Source organism: Malus domestica, chromosome 08, assembly GCF_042453785.1.
Source record: "Malus domestica chromosome 08, GDT2T_hap1".
Taxonomy (NCBI): Eukaryota; Viridiplantae; Streptophyta; class Magnoliopsida; order Rosales; family Rosaceae; genus Malus; species Malus domestica.
Genome location: NC_091668.1, coordinates 4,424,617 through 4,443,286, shown reverse-complemented (window position 1 = coordinate 4,443,286; position 18,670 = coordinate 4,424,617). Strand labels below are relative to the sequence as shown.

Below are 18,670 nucleotides of genomic sequence, written 5' to 3'. Positions count from 1 at the left end.
TGGGCTTAGCCCGTTAACATTAGAGTTTCGGTTTCTTACCTTTTTAAGTTAGGGTTAGTTTATTATAAGTAGCATGCTTGTTATTCAGTTTATAACAAGCTATTCACAATGTAGTCTCTTACAGGTCGTTTGTTGCGCCGGACTATCTCGGACTGGACTAGCTTCAAGGACTAAGCTGGACTGGCTTAGACTAGACTAAGCTGGACTAATTTAGTGAAGCGTTTGGTGCAGTGTTGGACTAAGAAGCTGGATAATAACAAATTCTAATATTATATTATTTAATATATAAATTATTAATATTTTATTATGATCTAAGTGACCGGAGATGACGGGGAGTCTATTGAGAGTGGTTGTTGAGCATGACGAGGACGAGAGAAGATAGTCTTAGCTAGTCCCATGGTTATTGGGGGGTCTCGCTAAGACCTCTTAGTGAAGGGTTTTGTCCATGCTAGTCCTATTTAGTCTCATTAATGTTAGTCCCAGCATGGAACAAACACAGTATTGGACTAACAGCTAGTCCAGTCTAGTCCAGTCCCACTTAGTGAGGGCAAACAAACGCTCCCTTAAGGTTTTGTAACCGTTCCGGTATTCTCAATTAGTTTAATAACATTCCTATTATTTTGTTAATCTTGTTCGTTGCGCTATCTGATATTATCTGATATTCAACTAACCAAAGAACTGCAACTTTCATACAATATGTTACGATGGAGCTCGAAAGTAAATGTAGCGAGGAGAAAGGAAACTTCATAAACTTTTATTGAAACACTAACTGCAATAATATACAAGAAACTCAAAGCTACAGAGAACCAGTTAAGGTTTTCAGTTACAAGCAAAGCAAAGAGGAGAAGTTAAAACTACAACAACAATTCTTTTGCGAAGTGTACAGCGAAACTACGCGTCTCGCACTTAAATAGTCTACAAATATCCATCAATCTTTCGACGACTACTTTGTTTCAATTAGTTACTCTGTCCATTCTCAACGCCGAGACCATACAACACACCGGAATACTTCTCCGCTGAGCCACTGAAGAAAGTATCCCTCAACTTCCTAAACGTACACGCTGTAAGCAGACTGTCGGAGCCTGCTTGATGGCACACACCAACTCGTTCCACTTCCAACAGTTCTGCAAGCTTGTTTAAGCCACCGTGAAGGCTGTTGCAGAACTTCATCAGATGCTTGATATCATACAACACTGGGAAGTAAATCTTGATCAGATTAAAGAACTCCGTCTGCGCGTCAGGCAAACTCCGACAAGTCAACAACTTAAGCAGGTATCCAAAGTCGTATCCACTGTGGAACGTAACCCAATACACATTGTCGCTCAATACAAGCCCTGAAGCCATCAAAAGCTCGCCAAACCGATTCACATCGATCCCCTTCTCATTGTTCTTCTTGAAATCGATCCCACACTGACGCAACAACTCAATTGAATCGCTCGCGTATATGTCTTCGCTCACGTTGAACTCGCGAAAGTTGAATTGCCAAATGTACTGGTTCTCGGTCGACAGAGTGGGAAGGTTGCCGTTCTCATCAAAGAAAGTGAGACCCAACTGAATCAATTTCAACATATCAACATTGTCCTTCAGAGTCTTGTAGTTAAACTCATTGATGTTCTTAAAATCCCCCACCGGGCGAAGAACCACGCCCGGAAACTCAGTATCCATAGCCACATACGGATACTTCAAAACAATATCACGAATCAGAGCAAACTCTTCATCGAGATTATCGTTCCACACCTCTCGGATTTCAATCGAATCCCCCTTCGGTAAAATCGACATTTCCAATTTCCCAAATCAAGCAACAGAAGGACGAATACTATTAAACCCAGATCTACAAACAGTGCCCAAAGCGTTCCAGAACCCCCGAAAACCAAAACCCCCAACAGGATGCAACAAATAATTAACAATCAATCAGTCAAAAACCCCAGAACCTGAACTGGATCTTCCGGATTTCGAGTCCGAAAACGACAGCGAGTAGGCGACTCTGCGGTTCGACTCAGATCTGACACAAAAACAACACGAAAACCATCAAACGACGACGGATCAACAGTACTTAACTGCATATAACAGTACCAGTAAGAACCCTGGAAAGCAAATCGATTGGGGAAGAAACTGCGATTGGGGTGAAAGATCTGACCTTTGACTTGTGGAATTGGGGCCGGAGACGAACGGATCTGGGACTTCGAGAGAGTGATTTGGTGTTCTCCGGGCGGAAGCTCTAGGTCAACGGAGCGGGAGAAGAGAGAGAGAGAGAAGGGGGTGGGGGGCGGAAGAAGGTGGTTTGGAGATCTTGACTATGGTGGGTTCTTAACGACTGAAGGCAGCCGAAAGAGAAAGTGAAATCGCCAAGAAATGGATGAAGGTCACAAACCCGCTGGAGTTTCGCCTCTCAGACTCACAATCATTTGAGACGAGACGACTGCGTTTTGCCGTTTTTGCTTTTCGAGGATCATATTTTCCTTTTGTTTTATATCCTTTACTTTAGCAAAGAGACATATGAAGATAATATTTATACGGCCCATATTTTGTTTTGCTACTTAAAATATACGATTATTTGTAGCACAAATCTTTTTTTTTTTTTCCGTACTAACGATATTATCTATACTAAGAAGATGAGAATTTGTAACACAAATCTTATCATGTATCTATATAGTGGGAAGAATCAAGCTTCGCTGCTCAAAGGGTAGTAGCAAGTCATGCTGAAATCCAATTATAAATAAATAAGTGTCCAATCATAGTTTTCAATTTCAATTATTCAGACACATGTCCATTTAATATTGTTTTTCAGCAGCACTTATTGCTCTCTTTTAGCAACAAAGTATAGTTGCAGTGGGAATGGGATCTTCGATTCGGATCCTTCAATCTTGTATGTTGAACTGAAAATCGAATGGCCAATAATTAATTAACTTTCTTTCTTGTTTTTCCTGTCATCTTCCTCCCTCTTCTCACTATTTATGACTCTCTACTTGTCTATCTAGGAGGACTTGGTTTCAATTTTGGGCAACCGGAGGCCAAAAAACGATGGTGTGAGCATGGTGGATCGGCAATCAGATCCAGCACCCAAGAGACATAAATAAACACTTATTTGCCTGATATTTTTCCAATAAATTAAGGTTATTGTAATCACAATGCGTTTTCAATTGCCGGTGTACACTTGAGTTCGACTTACGTTTTTTGTAGTGTATAGTGCGCCTTTTTGTTTGTAATACAACGATATTATAGAGTTTCGACTAACTCAATGAGTTAGTCACAATAAATATGACACGTACCATTAATAGAAATTGAGCTATAAATCTTCTTTTTACAAGTAAAAAAGAACAATATTATACCGTAATTTCATACCAGCTTCCAGAACAATTTGATCCACACAAGGGTCAATATAGTCAAACTTGATAGGCCACCTGCCACCGGAATAACGCAGCCTGCAGTCAACTGGTTGAAGTCCTATCTCATTCATCCCCAACCCAAGATTTTTGGACAACCAAATTTTAATAGGGCGACAACGAAATGACTCAAATTATAATTAAGTGCAAGTTGCGTGTGTAAAAGGTAGACTTATTGGGCTTTTGCTAAAAGTCCACAGATCGATGTCTTAAATTCGGATAAATATTTCATTGTGATTAGAATACAGATGTTACACCACATATTTTTATATAATATGAGAAATTTATTAGATTTTTAACACACATATTCCATCATTTATATAATAATAATACGTGATATACCGTTTTGTGGTTGGATCACATTGAAAAATATCTCCTAAACTGGGTGCGACCAAGTTGAAAGACAAGAACCCAATGAAGCTCGTCCTAACATGGGTCCATGTAGGCAACCCAATCCCGTTGAAGCTGCCGCTTGTAACTTTTTTATTATTTTATCACTTTGCAAATTAATATGAATTGTAAATATTTTAATTATTTAGTGCATTTATTAAAATATATATAACCACTTAGTACCACAATTTAGTTTTCACTTGTAAGTTAAAGGTTTTTAATTTAATTATTGTCAAAGATAAATTTAAACCACATTATTGTTACTTTATTGTGAAGTTAAGTTCACCTCCTTTCTGCTAGTAGATAATATCGTTTGTTAAAAAAAATTGTGTAAAAGAATTAATTCACTCTTTATTTTTTTTTTTGTGTGGTTTGCTTACACGTAAATAATTGAACACGTATATATTTTTTTCATTTGGGATCAAATACTTAAAAATTATATTGACTAACGAACTAGTTAATTTGATTTGATTTAATTACTTTTTCTATTTGTAAGTTTCTGATTTCTTTCTTTTTTATATTTTTGTCAATAAAATATCCTAAATATTAAATACTAAATATTTGTGTCTTTTATCTTACAACATGGTGTCCACACATAGCTTTATATAGTTGGATGATTACTTTTAAAAAGTGATGTCATTTAGATATTCTCTTGCACTTTTATTTAATTAAATGTTAGGCTCACTTTCATTTTAGCACGTCTAATTTGATACGGTGTCCCACCATCTAAACTAATCAAAAGTTTGAGGTTTGAATTTCAATCAATTCTAATCTCAAATTTTATACTTAGTTTATGTTTGGTGCTAAAGTTTTGTAAGATGAATTTTAAAATGGTGGCGGAGATGGTAAGTTATGATGAGGGTGGTGTTGACGGAGGCAGATTGTTTGCCTTCCTTTTATCATGCCCTTCTCATCTCCTTTTATTTGTGCGGTTATGGTTAAGCCATGTCAACATGTCTTGTTATCTTTTAAAAAATTCATATAAAATGTTGATGTGATTTAATCGTGACCGCACAATGTAGGAGGGGATGGGAAATGCATGGTAATAGGAGGGCAGACAATCTGCCTCTGGTATTGACGGTGGCAAAAGTAGGGGATGGTGGTGATATGACGACAATGATGGGTGGTGGTGATCGAGATGGAAGTTGTGGTGGGGTGTTGGTTGGTATTAAAGGATCCTCCTGCGCAGCCCATCCGGACCGTTAAAATTTAATCCAACAACTCCAAAACAATGGATCCCTTTAAAATTTATAATAATTGCAGTTGTTTGATTAAGTTTGAACGGTCCGGATGAGCTGCTCATAATGATCCCCATCCTAAGCTCATGAGAGAATCTAGTTCCGATATTAAATGCATTTCGCACGAGCTTTTGTGAAAAGAAAAACTGTTTTATAAACGTTAATAAACAATTCTAATTAAGATAGATTCTAGCTTACATGAATATATTGTCCAAATGACGTCACCATTTCTAATGCTTGTGCCAAATTTAGCCTCCATTTCTAAATACAGTGCACTTAAAACAATAGTTTAAAATGAATAGTGCATGGCTATAATTAAAATTTTGATGGTAGCCGTATTCATCTCCTCCAAACCTGTTATACAAATATTAGATTTCGGGATATTTTTTCCTATCATATACGATTTTTTTTTTTTAAATCACCAAACCTTATCCAATAGTTTTTCTTATTAAAAAAAAATCCACGACTAGTTGACGTCATCACATACATTAGATACCTTTTGATATGGATCGGTCCAGTTCCAGGTGTGTGAAACATCAGACGGCTTCAAAGCCGAGTCTACGTGATAAATGGTGGGTTGCATCACACCTTATCATTGTAACCCTTAGAGCATCTCAAAAAGATATGTAAAAAATGTCACGTAAGCATACAAATAAAAAAAAGGTAGCAAACTCTCTCTAACCGAGCCTTCAATTTCTTACATGATGCTGAGTCGTTTGAAGGCAAAGCGTTTTGCTCTCAAATTTGACAGCAGATGTCGAATTTATTAAAAGGGGTGCCTATCCACACACCCCTTTTTACTTCTCACACACCCTTGTTAATTTCTATCCGTTAGATCTTTTTCATTTCATCCGATCCGATAGCCGAAAATTAGAAGGGTGTGTGAGAAGTAAAAAGGGGTGTGATCACACCTCTTTATTAAATGATTTTTTAATAGATTCATATAATATATAATAAATGTTGTTATGTTTTTAAAATATTTAATTGGTTGCCTTAATGAATGGACTCCACAAAAAGATATAAAATTTATTAAATGACATTTTTATTTCACATATCGGATGAAGCAAAACATTGTGCTAAATGTCAAATTACCACATAAGTCATCAACTATTATTTTGATGTTTAAAATTTAGCATCTCGTTTGGTGATACTTTTACCACCACAACAGCAACGCATGCGCTAGTCCCATGAATGGTGGTGGCCTAAGGCTTCAAGTGGATTTCAATTAGTTTGCACAGCAACCTTTGGCTCGGGAATATTTTTCAATATTCTATTTAGCCCACCGTTGAAGATGAGTTTTTTGTTAAATGTGGGCTATATTGAGCCCTTTAGCCCCTCCATTGCAAATGAAAATTACTTAATAGATATTAGCCGCTTGTTCAAAAGGTAAATCACTTGTCAAATACAAGTTCACTACGTGGTGAATTGGGATTTGGGAACAATAAAATATTTAACTTTAAATGGGAATTGGATTCACAACCTAGGTCATACAAATTGAATCCGACAATTCTTATTAACACATTTCGTCGACTCACTACACAAACCAACAACTCCGATATCATTTACACACAAGTGTGTGACCCAAATTTATGGGCTCCGGACACTAAGGTCCGGAGTAGATCTAACTCCCTCTAAATGGGTGACATGGAAAAAAGATCCTACGTGTATGTCTCTTTGTCCACGTGACAGACTTTGATTGGAACAATGATGTCAAGACACTGAGAAGTCACAGAAACGGTTAAATCGCCTAAAAGCCAAAACCCAGCGATATGCAAAATTCTCAGCTGCAAAACTGAAGAAAATTGAAAGAAATCCCAAAAGTCCAAAATGTCGGAGACGAAGGCCGAGAGCAAGAGCAAAAACCCTAAGAAGGTCAATCTCTCAGATCAGAGCTCCATCAAGCACCTCCTCGACGAGTCCGTCTCCGAGGTCGGTCGATTTTTCCCCAATGTTTTCATACATTTAATTTCACCAGTTTACCGATTGCGTTTAAAATCTCACAATTTCTTCAATTTCTGAAAGATTTGGGTTATACGGTTATCAGAATTTTGTTGTTGTTTGATTTATTGTGTGATTTGTGGATTATGAGGCTGTTTGGAGTGATTAGTGATGGGATTAATTTAATTAAAATGGTTTTGTAGATTGTTAAGAGTCGCGGGTATGTGGAGAATACGAGGCTGAGTAACTTGAAGTTGTTGATTGGAACCGTTGTGATAATCATTGCTTTGTTTGCTCAGTTCTACAACAAGAAATTTCCGGAGAACCGAGATTTCCTGCTTGGATGCATTGCATTATATCCTTTTTCTTTGAATTGATCTCAGATAATTGGTTAAAGTTAGGTGCTAACTGGGTTCTGCTGTCTGTTCTTGACATTGTTTGATCGTGATTTTTTTTTAGTAATCACCATATTCCGTAAGTCGTGTGTTTTTATAAGTGTAGAATTATCAGAGAAATGGGCCAAAGGCCCACTTCCAACAACACCGATATTGTCCCCAACTTGGTAATTACCACCTGCACAATCCGTCATGTATGGGGTTTTATCACAAAAGGCCTCGGATTTAGTTGGAGCGGGGTTAGAATATTTAAACTCTTATTTTCTCATTGATACGGTCGATGTGGGACATTTCAACTTTTTTTCCGAAATTTTGAGCGGATCAACTTTGAACTACTTGGTTCAGAAGAATTGAAAAATGAATTTTCGGAAAGGACTGTAAGAATCTGATTGAATAGTTAATGGCATATTCTTGTTCGAATGATAATTCCGCAAGTCCGTTTCATCTTTGACTCTGGCAAGTATGTCATCGTTAATGGGATATTGCAGCTGGTCTCATACACGAAGGAGAAAAATGCAATCTTGTTCACTCATCCTCCTGCGGTAAGCTTATTTATGTTTTTCTTAGTAAACATTTTCATATTTGTTGTTTAATGTTTGTATATTGTTTTTAAGTATTACCACCACATAGTCTATTGATGTCTCGGTGAACTATAGTTTCATGCTTGGTGGAGATGGGTTCTGCAGATGTTTTGTATAAGATTTTAGTACTACGCAGGATGTGAGGAAGAAGAGTTGAAGTCATTAGCAATGCCGTCTTAAATCTGTCAAATTTTGCCATGGCATGGACTGTCTTAAGCTTAATTCAAGTCACAAGGCTTGTTTACGTTTTGTTATAAATAATACAAACTGTTGAGTTTTTGCTCTAGCATGGTTCATTAGTTAATTTCTCCTTCAGTATAGCAGATGAACCTTTAAGGGAAGCATGTGAGAGTTTTTTCTCGTTGCATGTTTAGTTTGTAGATCCAGATACTTTGAACTGAGGTGTCATTGTTTTCTTCGCTAGTAACTATGTACTATAGTTGCTGGAAATTTCAATTCTGCCAAGTATGTGTGCCAAAAATATTTTCAGTACGTTGGGGTCAGTTTGGCAAATCAGGATTATCAAGTCGGTTTAATTTCAACTTAAACAAGTGCGAAACTCAAAGAAAGTTAATAGTTTCAGTTTTACAGCTTCTGTATAATCACTTGGAATTTGGGCTAGCAGTTCATTATATCATCTGAAATGGATGCACATTAAGTTGATTCACGAAGGAGAAATCGAAATATGGTGTTGTTGCCTAACATAAAAATTGGTGGTGTTGTCCATTTCTCATTAGTAATGCATTTGTGCAGGGGGCCTTTAGCACCGGGTTGGTGGTGTCTTCCAAATTACCAAGATTTTCTGACTTGTACACGCTTACAGTAGCCAGTGCAGATCCAGAATCAATATCTGCAAACAAACCGGTGGAATTCACAAAGAGCGTCACTCAGTGGTCTCTCTCTTCCTCCGCCTCTCTCTTTCATGTCTGCGCATAAGTGCTCACACGTGTGTTCATATTGCTTCTTGGAGTTTCAAGTTGCACTAATATTTTCTGCTCTACTTTTGTTTTTCTGTTTCAGGTTTACCAAGGATGGAGTGTTGGTGGAAGGCCTTTTCTGGAAGGAAGTAGACGGACTCATCAACGAGTATGCAAAAGAACCGAAGAAAAGCAAGTGAATTCTGGCTTTTCAGGGAACTTCATTTGTTGTGATTTTGGTAAAACCTCTTGGTAGTCATGAACTTGAATGAATTTGAAAGACAGTTTACACCATCCTTTATAATGATCGCTCGGGTTCCAACTTCCAAGCTTATTTATGAAAGTGCCTTTGTGTTTGTTAGATGTCATGAAATTGTGAGCTCTGAAATTACTAGTGTTCTTTTTTCGTGTTTGTAAACTTTTATTTTGCTTTTTGTTCATAGTTTCCTTTAGCAGAAAAAGTTAAAAGTGCTTATTCATGAAGCATTGCTTTCATTTTCAATTTTGGGCTCGTTAATAGTGGTTCTCGGTGGTCAGAATAACTTTCAGAGAGAGGCACTTCATGTGACAAAAATGCTTATATCAAAAGCGCCTTCAAGTACTTTTAACATGAAGCATTCTCAAGTGGAGTACGTTCTAGGAGAATCCTCTAGATTGTTTTAAGCTTAATGTTGAGTGGTATTTTGAGAGATTTTGATGGTAAATGAATTTCTGGGTCTTACGCCAATTTGGGCATAGGTGAGATTCTTATTGCTATGGAGTCTTTACTTGGGCTTACATGGCATGAAGATTACGGATTGATCAATTATTAAGGTTTGGAGTCTTGGGCTTACAATTTGCATGGAGATTACACACATTGATTAATTACTGGTGGAATCAGACTCTGCAATCGTAATTCATTTGGTGTTGCAAGTTGTTGGCAATAATTATCATTTGGATGCTCTTGTTGTACCCTGTCGAGAATTGCATTTAAGATATTGGCAATGCGAACTTCAGCATGTTTATAGAGATTTTTATTTATTTATTTTTTTTGTGGCAGACAATTTAGCTACTTATAAGCTTGATTAGTTGATATATATTTAGGCACTTTTTATTTTGATAATCCTCCTTATTTAGTTAGTTTTATTCGTAAAAATTGACTTGAGATGTCCCAATCTAAATTTATTTGAGCTTTTACCTTTAGCCCCGTTTTTCAATAAAAAAGTTCATTGTGACATGATGATATTTTTTTTCATATAAATGTCTCTCGTATTTTAGAGAAGTATTTCCAAACGAGTCTTAATATACGTATAGCGCAACATGATCAGTCCAATATCGGATAGGCCCAAAAGAATTGGGTCGGTTGAAAGGAATAAAACAGTATTTGCCCCTTCTGGAAACACCCCCAATGCTCCTTCCTTCTACAACCATCGATTACCTCTTCCTTAAGTTTCTTCTCTCTCTCTCTCTCTCTCACTGAATCCTAATATATTACAGCAAAACCCTAATCAATCTCAATTCTCTGTTGTACTTGTTTGCCTTCATTTCATGGTCAAATGGCGAGCAGGAGAGCCACCACAACGCTCACCAAGTCGGCCCTGGCCTTGGCGTACCTGAACGCCTCCACCAGAAACTCCCTCTCTCATCAGTGTCGCGCGATCGCCGTCGCCGGCTCCTCCCGCGCCTTCGGAAGCTCCGCCGCTCCCTTCTCTCGCCCCGGCATCGTTTCGGATAGGGGAAATGTCGCTTCGGCCAAGTATTTGGCAAGCGCCTTCACTCGCAGCTTCCACTCTACGACTCCCAATTTCTACTCTGCCACGAGCTCCTCCCAGGTCACAAAATCCCTAAAACTTTTCTCATTGGATTTGAGGCTAATTTTTGAATTTTTGAACTTGATTGAAAAATCAGGTCAGTCAGAATGAGTTCACTGAGATGGCGTGGGAGGGCATTGTGGGTGCCGTTGAAGCTGCCCGAAATAGCAAGCAGCAGGTGGTGGAAACTGAGCACTTGATGAAATCGCTTTTGGAGCAGAAGGATGGTTTGGCCCGGAGAATTCTCACCAAGGCGGGTCTCGACAACACTACGGTTCTTCAAGCAACTGACGAGTTCATTGATAAGCAGCCCAAGGTGCATTTAATCGAAACCCCTGTCCCATTTTTCATCATAGATGTAATGGCATAACCATGTTTCGTTTCAATGCAAGTGCTTTAATTAGAAACTCGTCAAGATTTTATTGAAAACCCAATTGCGTCCTGGAAAAGCACTTGGAAGTGTTTCCTGAAAAGGAAGTAGGTTTAGGGATAGAAGAACTATTATAGTTTTTATGCAAAACGTAGTCATAGGGGCTTATGATTGCCAGAGAGCGGTTTTAGCTTCAGCAGAAGCAGTCCCAAACTGTCCTTGAGATGGCATTGTGGTTAATCGAACATTGTGTTGTGGTAGGTGACGGGTGGCACCAGTGGCCCTATAATGGGTTCGCATCTGGTTGGCTTGTTGGACAATGCCCGACGGCAGAAGAAAGATATGAAAGATGATTTTGTGTCGGTGGAGCACCTTGTGTTGGCGTTTCAGGCCGATGCACGGTTTGGGCAGCAATTGTTCAGAAACCTCCAGCTTAGTGATAAGGATTTGAAGGAGGCTGTTAAAGATGTTCGTGGAAATCAAAGAGTCACTGATCAAAGTATGCTGTGCTTTACCTTGAATTGACATTTTACTATGCAGATATGTATTGGGTATTCTTATATACCTTAAATAATAAAATCAATGTTGTTTTTTTATATAGATCCTGAAGGAAAGTATGAGGCCTTGGATAAGTACGGGAGTGACTTGACTGAACTCGCTAGGCGGGGCAAACTTGATCCTGTTATTGGCCGAGATGATGAAATACGGCGGTGTATCCAGATATTGTCTAGGAGAACGAAGAATAATCCTGTTATTATTGGTGAGCCTGGTGTAGGAAAAACTGCAATTGCTGAAGGGTATGTTTATTTGGGTGCATTGCATCTTTCTACTCTTATCTTACTTTTTCAACAAGTTTTGATTTAGTATGACTTCGATATTAACTGCAGATTAGCTCAACGGATTGTACGTGGGGATGTTCCAGAACCGCTATTGAATAGAAAGGTAGTTATTCATTTCAGTGTATTTATCAATTGATTGATATGCTTTTCTCATAGGTACTACACTAAATATTTTCTGTGGAAAAAAAAACCCTTAGTATAGGAACTTCTTTCTTGTTTGAAGATTTAATCCAGATTTTGACATTGTTATTCAAATCTGAACCAGGTTCAATTTCTTGTACTTGGATCTCAATTCAAATTTGGCTAGATCCACCCTCAATTCAATTCATTGTATAAGTATACTGCATTAATTGTGCGTGATGTTTCACATGAAACTGTTTCTTCTTTGACTTTAAACATTTGTGCATTAATTTTTCATTTTGTCTTGTATTCTACAGTTGATTTCCTTAGATATGGGATCATTGGTTGCTGGTGCCAAGTTTCGTGGGGATTTTGAGGAAAGGTTGAAAGCTGTTCTGAAGGAAGTTACTGCTTCTAATGGACAGATTATACTATTTATTGATGAGATTCATACTGTTGTAGGAGCAGGTTTGTGCTCTTTTCTGATAAAGCTATAGTAGTGTATCTGTCATGTTTTCTCCTGATGTCCCTGTTAATGATTCTTTTAGGGGCTACAAGTGGTGCGATGGATGCTGGAAACTTGTTGAAACCAATGCTTGGGCGAGGTGAACTTCGGTGTATAGGAGCAACTACATTAAATGAGTACAGAAAATACATTGAGAAGGATGCTGCACTTGAGCGTAGATTTCAACAAGTATTTTGTGGCCAGCCATCTGTGGAAGACACAATATCCATTCTTCGTGGCTTGCGTGAGCGCTATGAACTGCATCATGGTGTGAAAATATCGGATAGTGCTCTTGTTTCTGCAGCAGTTCTCTCAGACAGATACATTACAGAACGTTTTTTGCCTGACAAAGGTAACAAACTTTTCATCTTATAGGCCTTTTCTTGGTGGTGACAGGGGTCTGGTAGAAATGGGTTTTCCTTGTAAAATTTTCTTCATGTTCTGTATAGAACTCTATTTGATTCTGTGAAAATGAATCTGCTGCAGCCATTGATCTCGTTGATGAAGCTGCTGCAAAGCTGAAGATGGAGATCACTTCTAAGCCAACCGAGTTGGATGAGGTAGACCGAGCTGTGTTGAAGTTGGAGATGGAGAAGCTATCAGTGCAAAATGACACTGATAAATCATCGAAAGAAAGGCTAAGCAAGTTGGAAAGTGACCTGGCAGTGCTGAAACAGAAACAGAAAGAGCTAAATGAACAATGGGATCGTGAGAAGGCTCTCATGACTCGCATACGATCAATTAAAGAAGAAGTATTCCTCTGTTTACTGTGCAATTTTTTTTTTTTGGAAAATTCCCTCGTATCTTGATTTGCTGATTCATATGTTTTTAAACTTTGTAGATTGATAGAGTAAACCAAGAGATGGAAGCTGCTGAACGTGACTACGACCTAAATCGTGCTGCTGAGCTCAAATATGGAACTCTAATGTCCCTACAACGCCAGTTAGAAGAGGCTGAGAACAACCTTGCTGAGTATCGGAAGTCTGGAAACTCTATGCTTCGTGAAGAGGTCACAGATATTGATATTGCTGAAATTGTAAGCAAATGGACTGGTATACCCTTGTCAAACCTTCAACAATCAGAAAGAGACAAGCTGGTTAAGCTGGAAGAGGTCCTTCACAATAGGGTGATTGGTCAGGATATAGCTGTGAAATCTGTAGCTGATGCAATTCGACGTTCAAGGGCAGGTCTCTCTGACCCAAATCGACCAATAGCAAGTTTTATGTTTATGGGTCCTACTGGTGTGGGAAAAACCGAGCTTGCAAAGGCCTTGGCTGGCTATCTCTTCAACACAGAAAATGCACTTGTCAGAATTGATATGAGTGAGTACATGGAAAAACATGCAGTTTCACGCTTGGTTGGGGCACCGCCTGGTTACGTTGGTTTCGAAGAAGGTGGGCAGCTAACAGAAGTGGTTCGTCGAAGACCTTATTGTGTAGTGCTATTCGATGAAATTGAGAAAGCGCATCACGATGTCTTCAACATTTTGTTACAACTGTTGGATGATGGGAGGATAACCGACTCTCAAGGGCGAACTGTAAGCTTCACCAATTGCGTTGTCATAATGACCTCAAACCTGGGCTCCCACTACATACTCGAAACTCTTCGTAGCGCACGCGACAGCAAGGAGGCAGTTTATGAAGTGATGAAAAATCAGGTCGTCGAGTTGGCAAGACAAACTTTCCGCCCTGAATTCATGAACCGAATCGATGAGTATATTGTGTTCCAGCCTTTGGATTCGAAGGAGATCGCTAAAATTGTTGAGATACAGGTGAGCAATCTATCTTAAATGCTTCTATTAGCGAGTCTTACTAGAGATGCTTAACTTGTTCATTGCTCATTGCTCATTGCTCATTGCAGATGAACCGACTGAAAGACAGGCTGAAGCAGAGGAAAATCGATCTTCATTACACAAAGGAAGCCGTGGAGCTTCTCGGGACATTAGGCTTTGATCCGAACTACGGCGCAAGGCCGGTGAAGCGGGTGATACAACAGTTGGTTGAGAATGAAATTGCAATGGGAGTCCTGAGAGGAGATTTCAACGAGGAAGACACGCTTATCGTCGATGCCGAGGCGTCCCCCTCGGCCAAAGACCTTCCTCCCCAGAAGAGGCTGCGGATCAAGAAATTGGAAAGCAGTTCAGCTGCAGATGCCATGGTTGTGAACGACTGATTGATCGTTTTCGGTTCTTTGAATTGTAAATAAGTTGAAGAGAAAGGTTAGTGTTGGTTTGTCTTAATTTTAAGGTGTTATCGAATGGAACAAAGTTATCAGAGTTTATCGAATGGAAATTGCCAGACAACAGAAGAATTATGTCGAACAAACAGATGTAGGGTCGCAGGCAGAGGCACTTCACATGACAATTTCTTCACTGTAGCCGGCAGCATATGTAAGGTTACACCATACGTCAAATTTGTTACATATGCGCAATATGGTTCGGCTGATGACAACAAACGCATATAGTTTGGCAGACGACAACAAACTCACTAAGTGTTTGACAAAATATTTCAGTGAATAAACTGAAATTTTTTGTCGGCTCTATTTCTATTAAAAACTTAAATCTTATAACACTGGGACTTCTCAAGGTTCGAATTTTGAATTCGTTACTGCATAATGCATGCTCAACTACGGATTTCTCACATCATCCTGTTAAAAGAAAGAAGAAAAAGAAATACAAATTTCGTATGTCTTACACTACATAAGTCATGAAACTTAAAGTTCACAAAGGCTGAGGCATTCATTCGTTAATTTATGAATGCTAATCTTCCTCCTATTAGGCTATCTCCTATCATATCCTCAAAAAATTAGACTCCCTAAATCTTTTTTGGCATAAAGACTATTAGAATGAATAACTCATTAGATTTACAAGGGTGCGAAACTACGTGACAAAAGCTTATGTAAGGGCACTTGGACTATGTGATCGGTAAGGATTTCGGACTTTAGAGGATTTGGTTTTGCTCGCATTTTAAATAGACGCTTAATTATGATTCCGATCATATTAAAGCTCATCAATAAGTGTACAAAAATCATCAGATAGACAATACTTAAACTCTCACAAAAGCATGAGATTTTATGTATTTTAGTCTCATCCGACTCCACACTAGTCTCACTCAGTATAAAAGTTATCCTAATTAGACAATCAAGCACAAATTTTTCTCATGCATCAACCTTACCTAAGACTTTAATGTAAAATTTGGGTTTGATAATTTGCGATTGTAATTAGAAAAAGCCTCCAAAGTGCTAGACTCCACATATTAGAGACTTGTTCACTAAGATGCAAGCAAGTCACATCCTGGTTGGTCTTTTTCATGTCCGATTGGCATTTTTGTCCCACTAATTGTGGTATTATCGTATTGTCACGAGATTAATGTTTGACATGGTTTTAGGATATTGTACTTTTTGGATGTATTCAATGGCTAATCAACCCCAGCATCCAATAATTCTGCCCCTTTAGCCTTTGGAGCCTAATCAATCCAGCTGACAACCGTGCATCAATAATTTATGTGTAAACTTGATAAAAACTACCAATGTGATTATGATTTTTCTTTATATCGTCGGAGAGATTTGAACTCATAATTTTTATGATAAAGTGGAAATAATAACATCGTTTTAACACGTAAAAGTGAGGGCATCCATATAACGAAAATCTTATATATATGGGTGCGTTTGTTGCCTTTACTAGCTTTTACTATATTGAACTGGGTTAAGTGTTAGTGTAGTCATGTGTTTGTTATCGCATGATCTAACTTTAATGGGACTAGAAGGTCTTACCTTGACTAAACGCCTCATTAGACGGTCTTAGCGAGACTCTCGGAAAAGCAACGGACTGCTAAGACAATCGTTTCGTCTTCGTTTGCTTCGCCTCACCAAGTGAAATCCAAAAAGAGCTTTAGATTACAAATACCTTGCAACTCAATTTATTAATAGTAGTACTTACATGACTTGTGTTTGATTTTCTTTTCTATTCATTTGATGGATCGTATAATTAAGCGAATACTTATTTAGTACTATAGTGCACCAAACAACTGCTACCTTATTATTAATCCCGCAACTCAACTCTCTCCGCCACTCCACTAATCCTGCCACCCCCAAATCAAACACCCATCTGGTCCAGAGAAAAACGACATAGAGGGGCCCCACGCGATGCCTCTCTTAGCTGGGAGGCATGAGAAATGAGGGGACGGTGTTGGTACAATAAACTGTAGTAAATAGTGCCAAATTACGCATTTCCCCATGCAAAAAAACTATTACCCTGCTTTGGTAGTCCCCTTCATTTATTTTTTTTCTCCCAAACACAAATTCCCTTTCAATTTTTCAATGAGACTTTCTCTTTCTGTATTTATTTATTTTTCCTCGCGGCAAAAATAAGGATTTAGGAAGAAATGAAGGAAAAATGTGATTGTCCAAAAAAATAAGGGAAAATAAAAAATATGGGTTTAGGAAGAAATGGAGGAAAAAGGTAATTGTCCAAAAATTTAAAAAAAAAAAGATTTAGGAAGAAATGAAGGGAAAATGTGATTGTCCCAAAAAAAAAGGGAAAATAAAAAAATAAGGGTTTATGAAGAAATGAAGGAAATATGTAATTGCCAAAAACAAGAAGGGAAAATATGGTAAAATTGCACATTCTCTTGTTTTGAAAAGGAAGAGGAGGGACTATTTAGTGTGTTCACCTTATTTCATTCGAGTTTGAATTTTCTCATATGTAAAAGTTTTAGTAGATTAAAACATTTTGTAAAAACAATAATTGAGAAAAAGTTTTATTTTTATTTTTTATTTTTATGCGCAATATGAAAAGGTGGTTATGTCACATCCCGACCCAGGCTCCCACCATATTCCGGACTTAACTCCACCGTAGCACGATATTGTCTGCTTTGGGTCCCGACCACGCCCTCATGGTTTTGTTTCTGGGAACTCACACGAGAACTTCTCAGTGGGTCACCCATCCTGGGATTGCTCTCGCACGAACTTACGTAACTTCGGAGTTCCGATGGAACACAAAGCCAGTGAGCTTCCAAAAGACCTCATACTAGGTAGAGATGAGAATATACATATAAGGCTTACAGGATTCTCACTCCTAGGCGATGTGAGATCTTACAATCCACCCCCTTAGGGGCCCGACGTCCTCATCAGCACACTTCCGGCTAGAGATTGGATCTGATACTAAATTGTCACATCTCGGCCCCGGTCCCTACCACATCCCGGGCTCGACTCCACCGTAACACGATATTATCCGCTTTGAGTCCCGACCACACCCTCACGATCTTGTTTCTGGGAACTCACACGAGAACTTCACAGTGGGTCACCCATCCTGGGATTGCTCTCGCGCGAACTCGCTTAACTTCGGAGTTCCGATGGAACCCGAAGCCAGTGAGCTCTCAAAAGGCCTCGTGCTAGATAGAGATGAGAATATACATATAAGGCTTACAGGATCTTCATCCCTGGACGATGTGGGATCTTACAAGTTATTTATAATATTAAGTAGATTTTGCATTCAAAGTTTGGAACACGTGAAGTAAAGTTAGTCATTTATAGTTTGAGGTACGTTATGTATAAAGCGGTGAAACTAACTTTTCATATGTGGCATAAAATATTTTGCATACAAATGTAAATAGATTATAAGGAAAACTAATGAAAAATACTTGAAACTTTGAGTTTTAACGATAAAGACAAAATAAAGGGTAAAATGAATAGTATTATAATTGACTTTTTAGTGTAAAAATATGGTTTTTCGTTAAAGTGAATAGTACCATAAATTTTTCGTTAAAGTTCCCTAGATTATATGGTCAAAGTCACGAACATGGTTTTGACGCGTGCTAAAAGTCGATTATTTATAATCTGGCATAAATTTCATTTTACAAATCCGAAGTGAAATTTTAGGACGTTAAGTAAATAGTTGATTATATGAATCTTATAACAAAAATTATTAAATTTTTATTTATCGATTACCCAATTTAATTAATCTTTTATATTTTTATAAAATTTGTGAAATTACAGTTGTGAAATTTAAAGTATTAAAACAAGTAAAAAAATTATAACTAGAAAAATATGAATAAATAAATAAATAAAATAATTATAATCTTAAATTAGTCTCTTGCTATATGCCTACTTATCTGGCAATTTGGCAAATGACCTTTTTATTTACTTATTTATTTTTTATCTAATATCTCTACTAATTAATAAAACACTCATTGTCAACCAAAATCA

The 18,670-nt window shown here is 38.0% G+C and overlaps 3 protein-coding genes across 3 annotated transcripts; 2 read left to right on the top strand and 1 right to left on the bottom strand.

Moving 5' to 3' along the window:
- Positions 1-733: 733 nt before the first annotated feature.
- LOC103440747 (probable CCR4-associated factor 1 homolog 7) lies at positions 734-2,520 on the bottom strand. The gene is made up of 2 exons (XM_008379446.4): positions 2,138-2,520; positions 734-2,002 (listed from the first exon to the last, which is right to left on the bottom strand). The coding sequence occupies exon 2, from the start codon at positions 1,777-1,779 to the stop codon at positions 958-960; it is 822 nt and encodes a 273-aa protein (XP_008377668.1). The 5' UTR covers positions 1,780-2,002; positions 2,138-2,520; the 3' UTR covers positions 734-957.
- A 4,233-nt stretch (positions 2,521-6,753) lies between these two features.
- On the top strand, positions 6,754-9,325 carry LOC103440748 (signal peptidase complex subunit 2-like). Its single transcript, XM_008379447.4, has 5 exons — positions 6,754-6,940; positions 7,153-7,304; positions 7,805-7,886; positions 8,679-8,818; positions 8,946-9,325. Exons 1-5 carry the CDS (start codon positions 6,839-6,841, stop codon positions 9,040-9,042), a joined length of 573 nt encoding a protein of 190 aa, XP_008377669.1. The 5' UTR covers positions 6,754-6,838; the 3' UTR covers positions 9,043-9,325.
- A 539-nt stretch (positions 9,326-9,864) lies between these two features.
- LOC103440749 (chaperone protein ClpB4, mitochondrial) lies at positions 9,865-14,751 on the top strand. Its single transcript, XM_008379448.4, has 10 exons — positions 9,865-10,653; positions 10,730-10,948; positions 11,264-11,501; positions 11,604-11,799; positions 11,890-11,944; positions 12,279-12,429; positions 12,510-12,818; positions 12,953-13,218; positions 13,308-14,237; positions 14,327-14,751. Exons 1-10 carry the CDS (start codon positions 10,378-10,380, stop codon positions 14,636-14,638), a joined length of 2,952 nt encoding a protein of 983 aa, XP_008377670.3. The 5' UTR covers positions 9,865-10,377; the 3' UTR covers positions 14,639-14,751.
- The last annotated feature ends 3,919 nt before the right edge of the window (positions 14,752-18,670 follow it).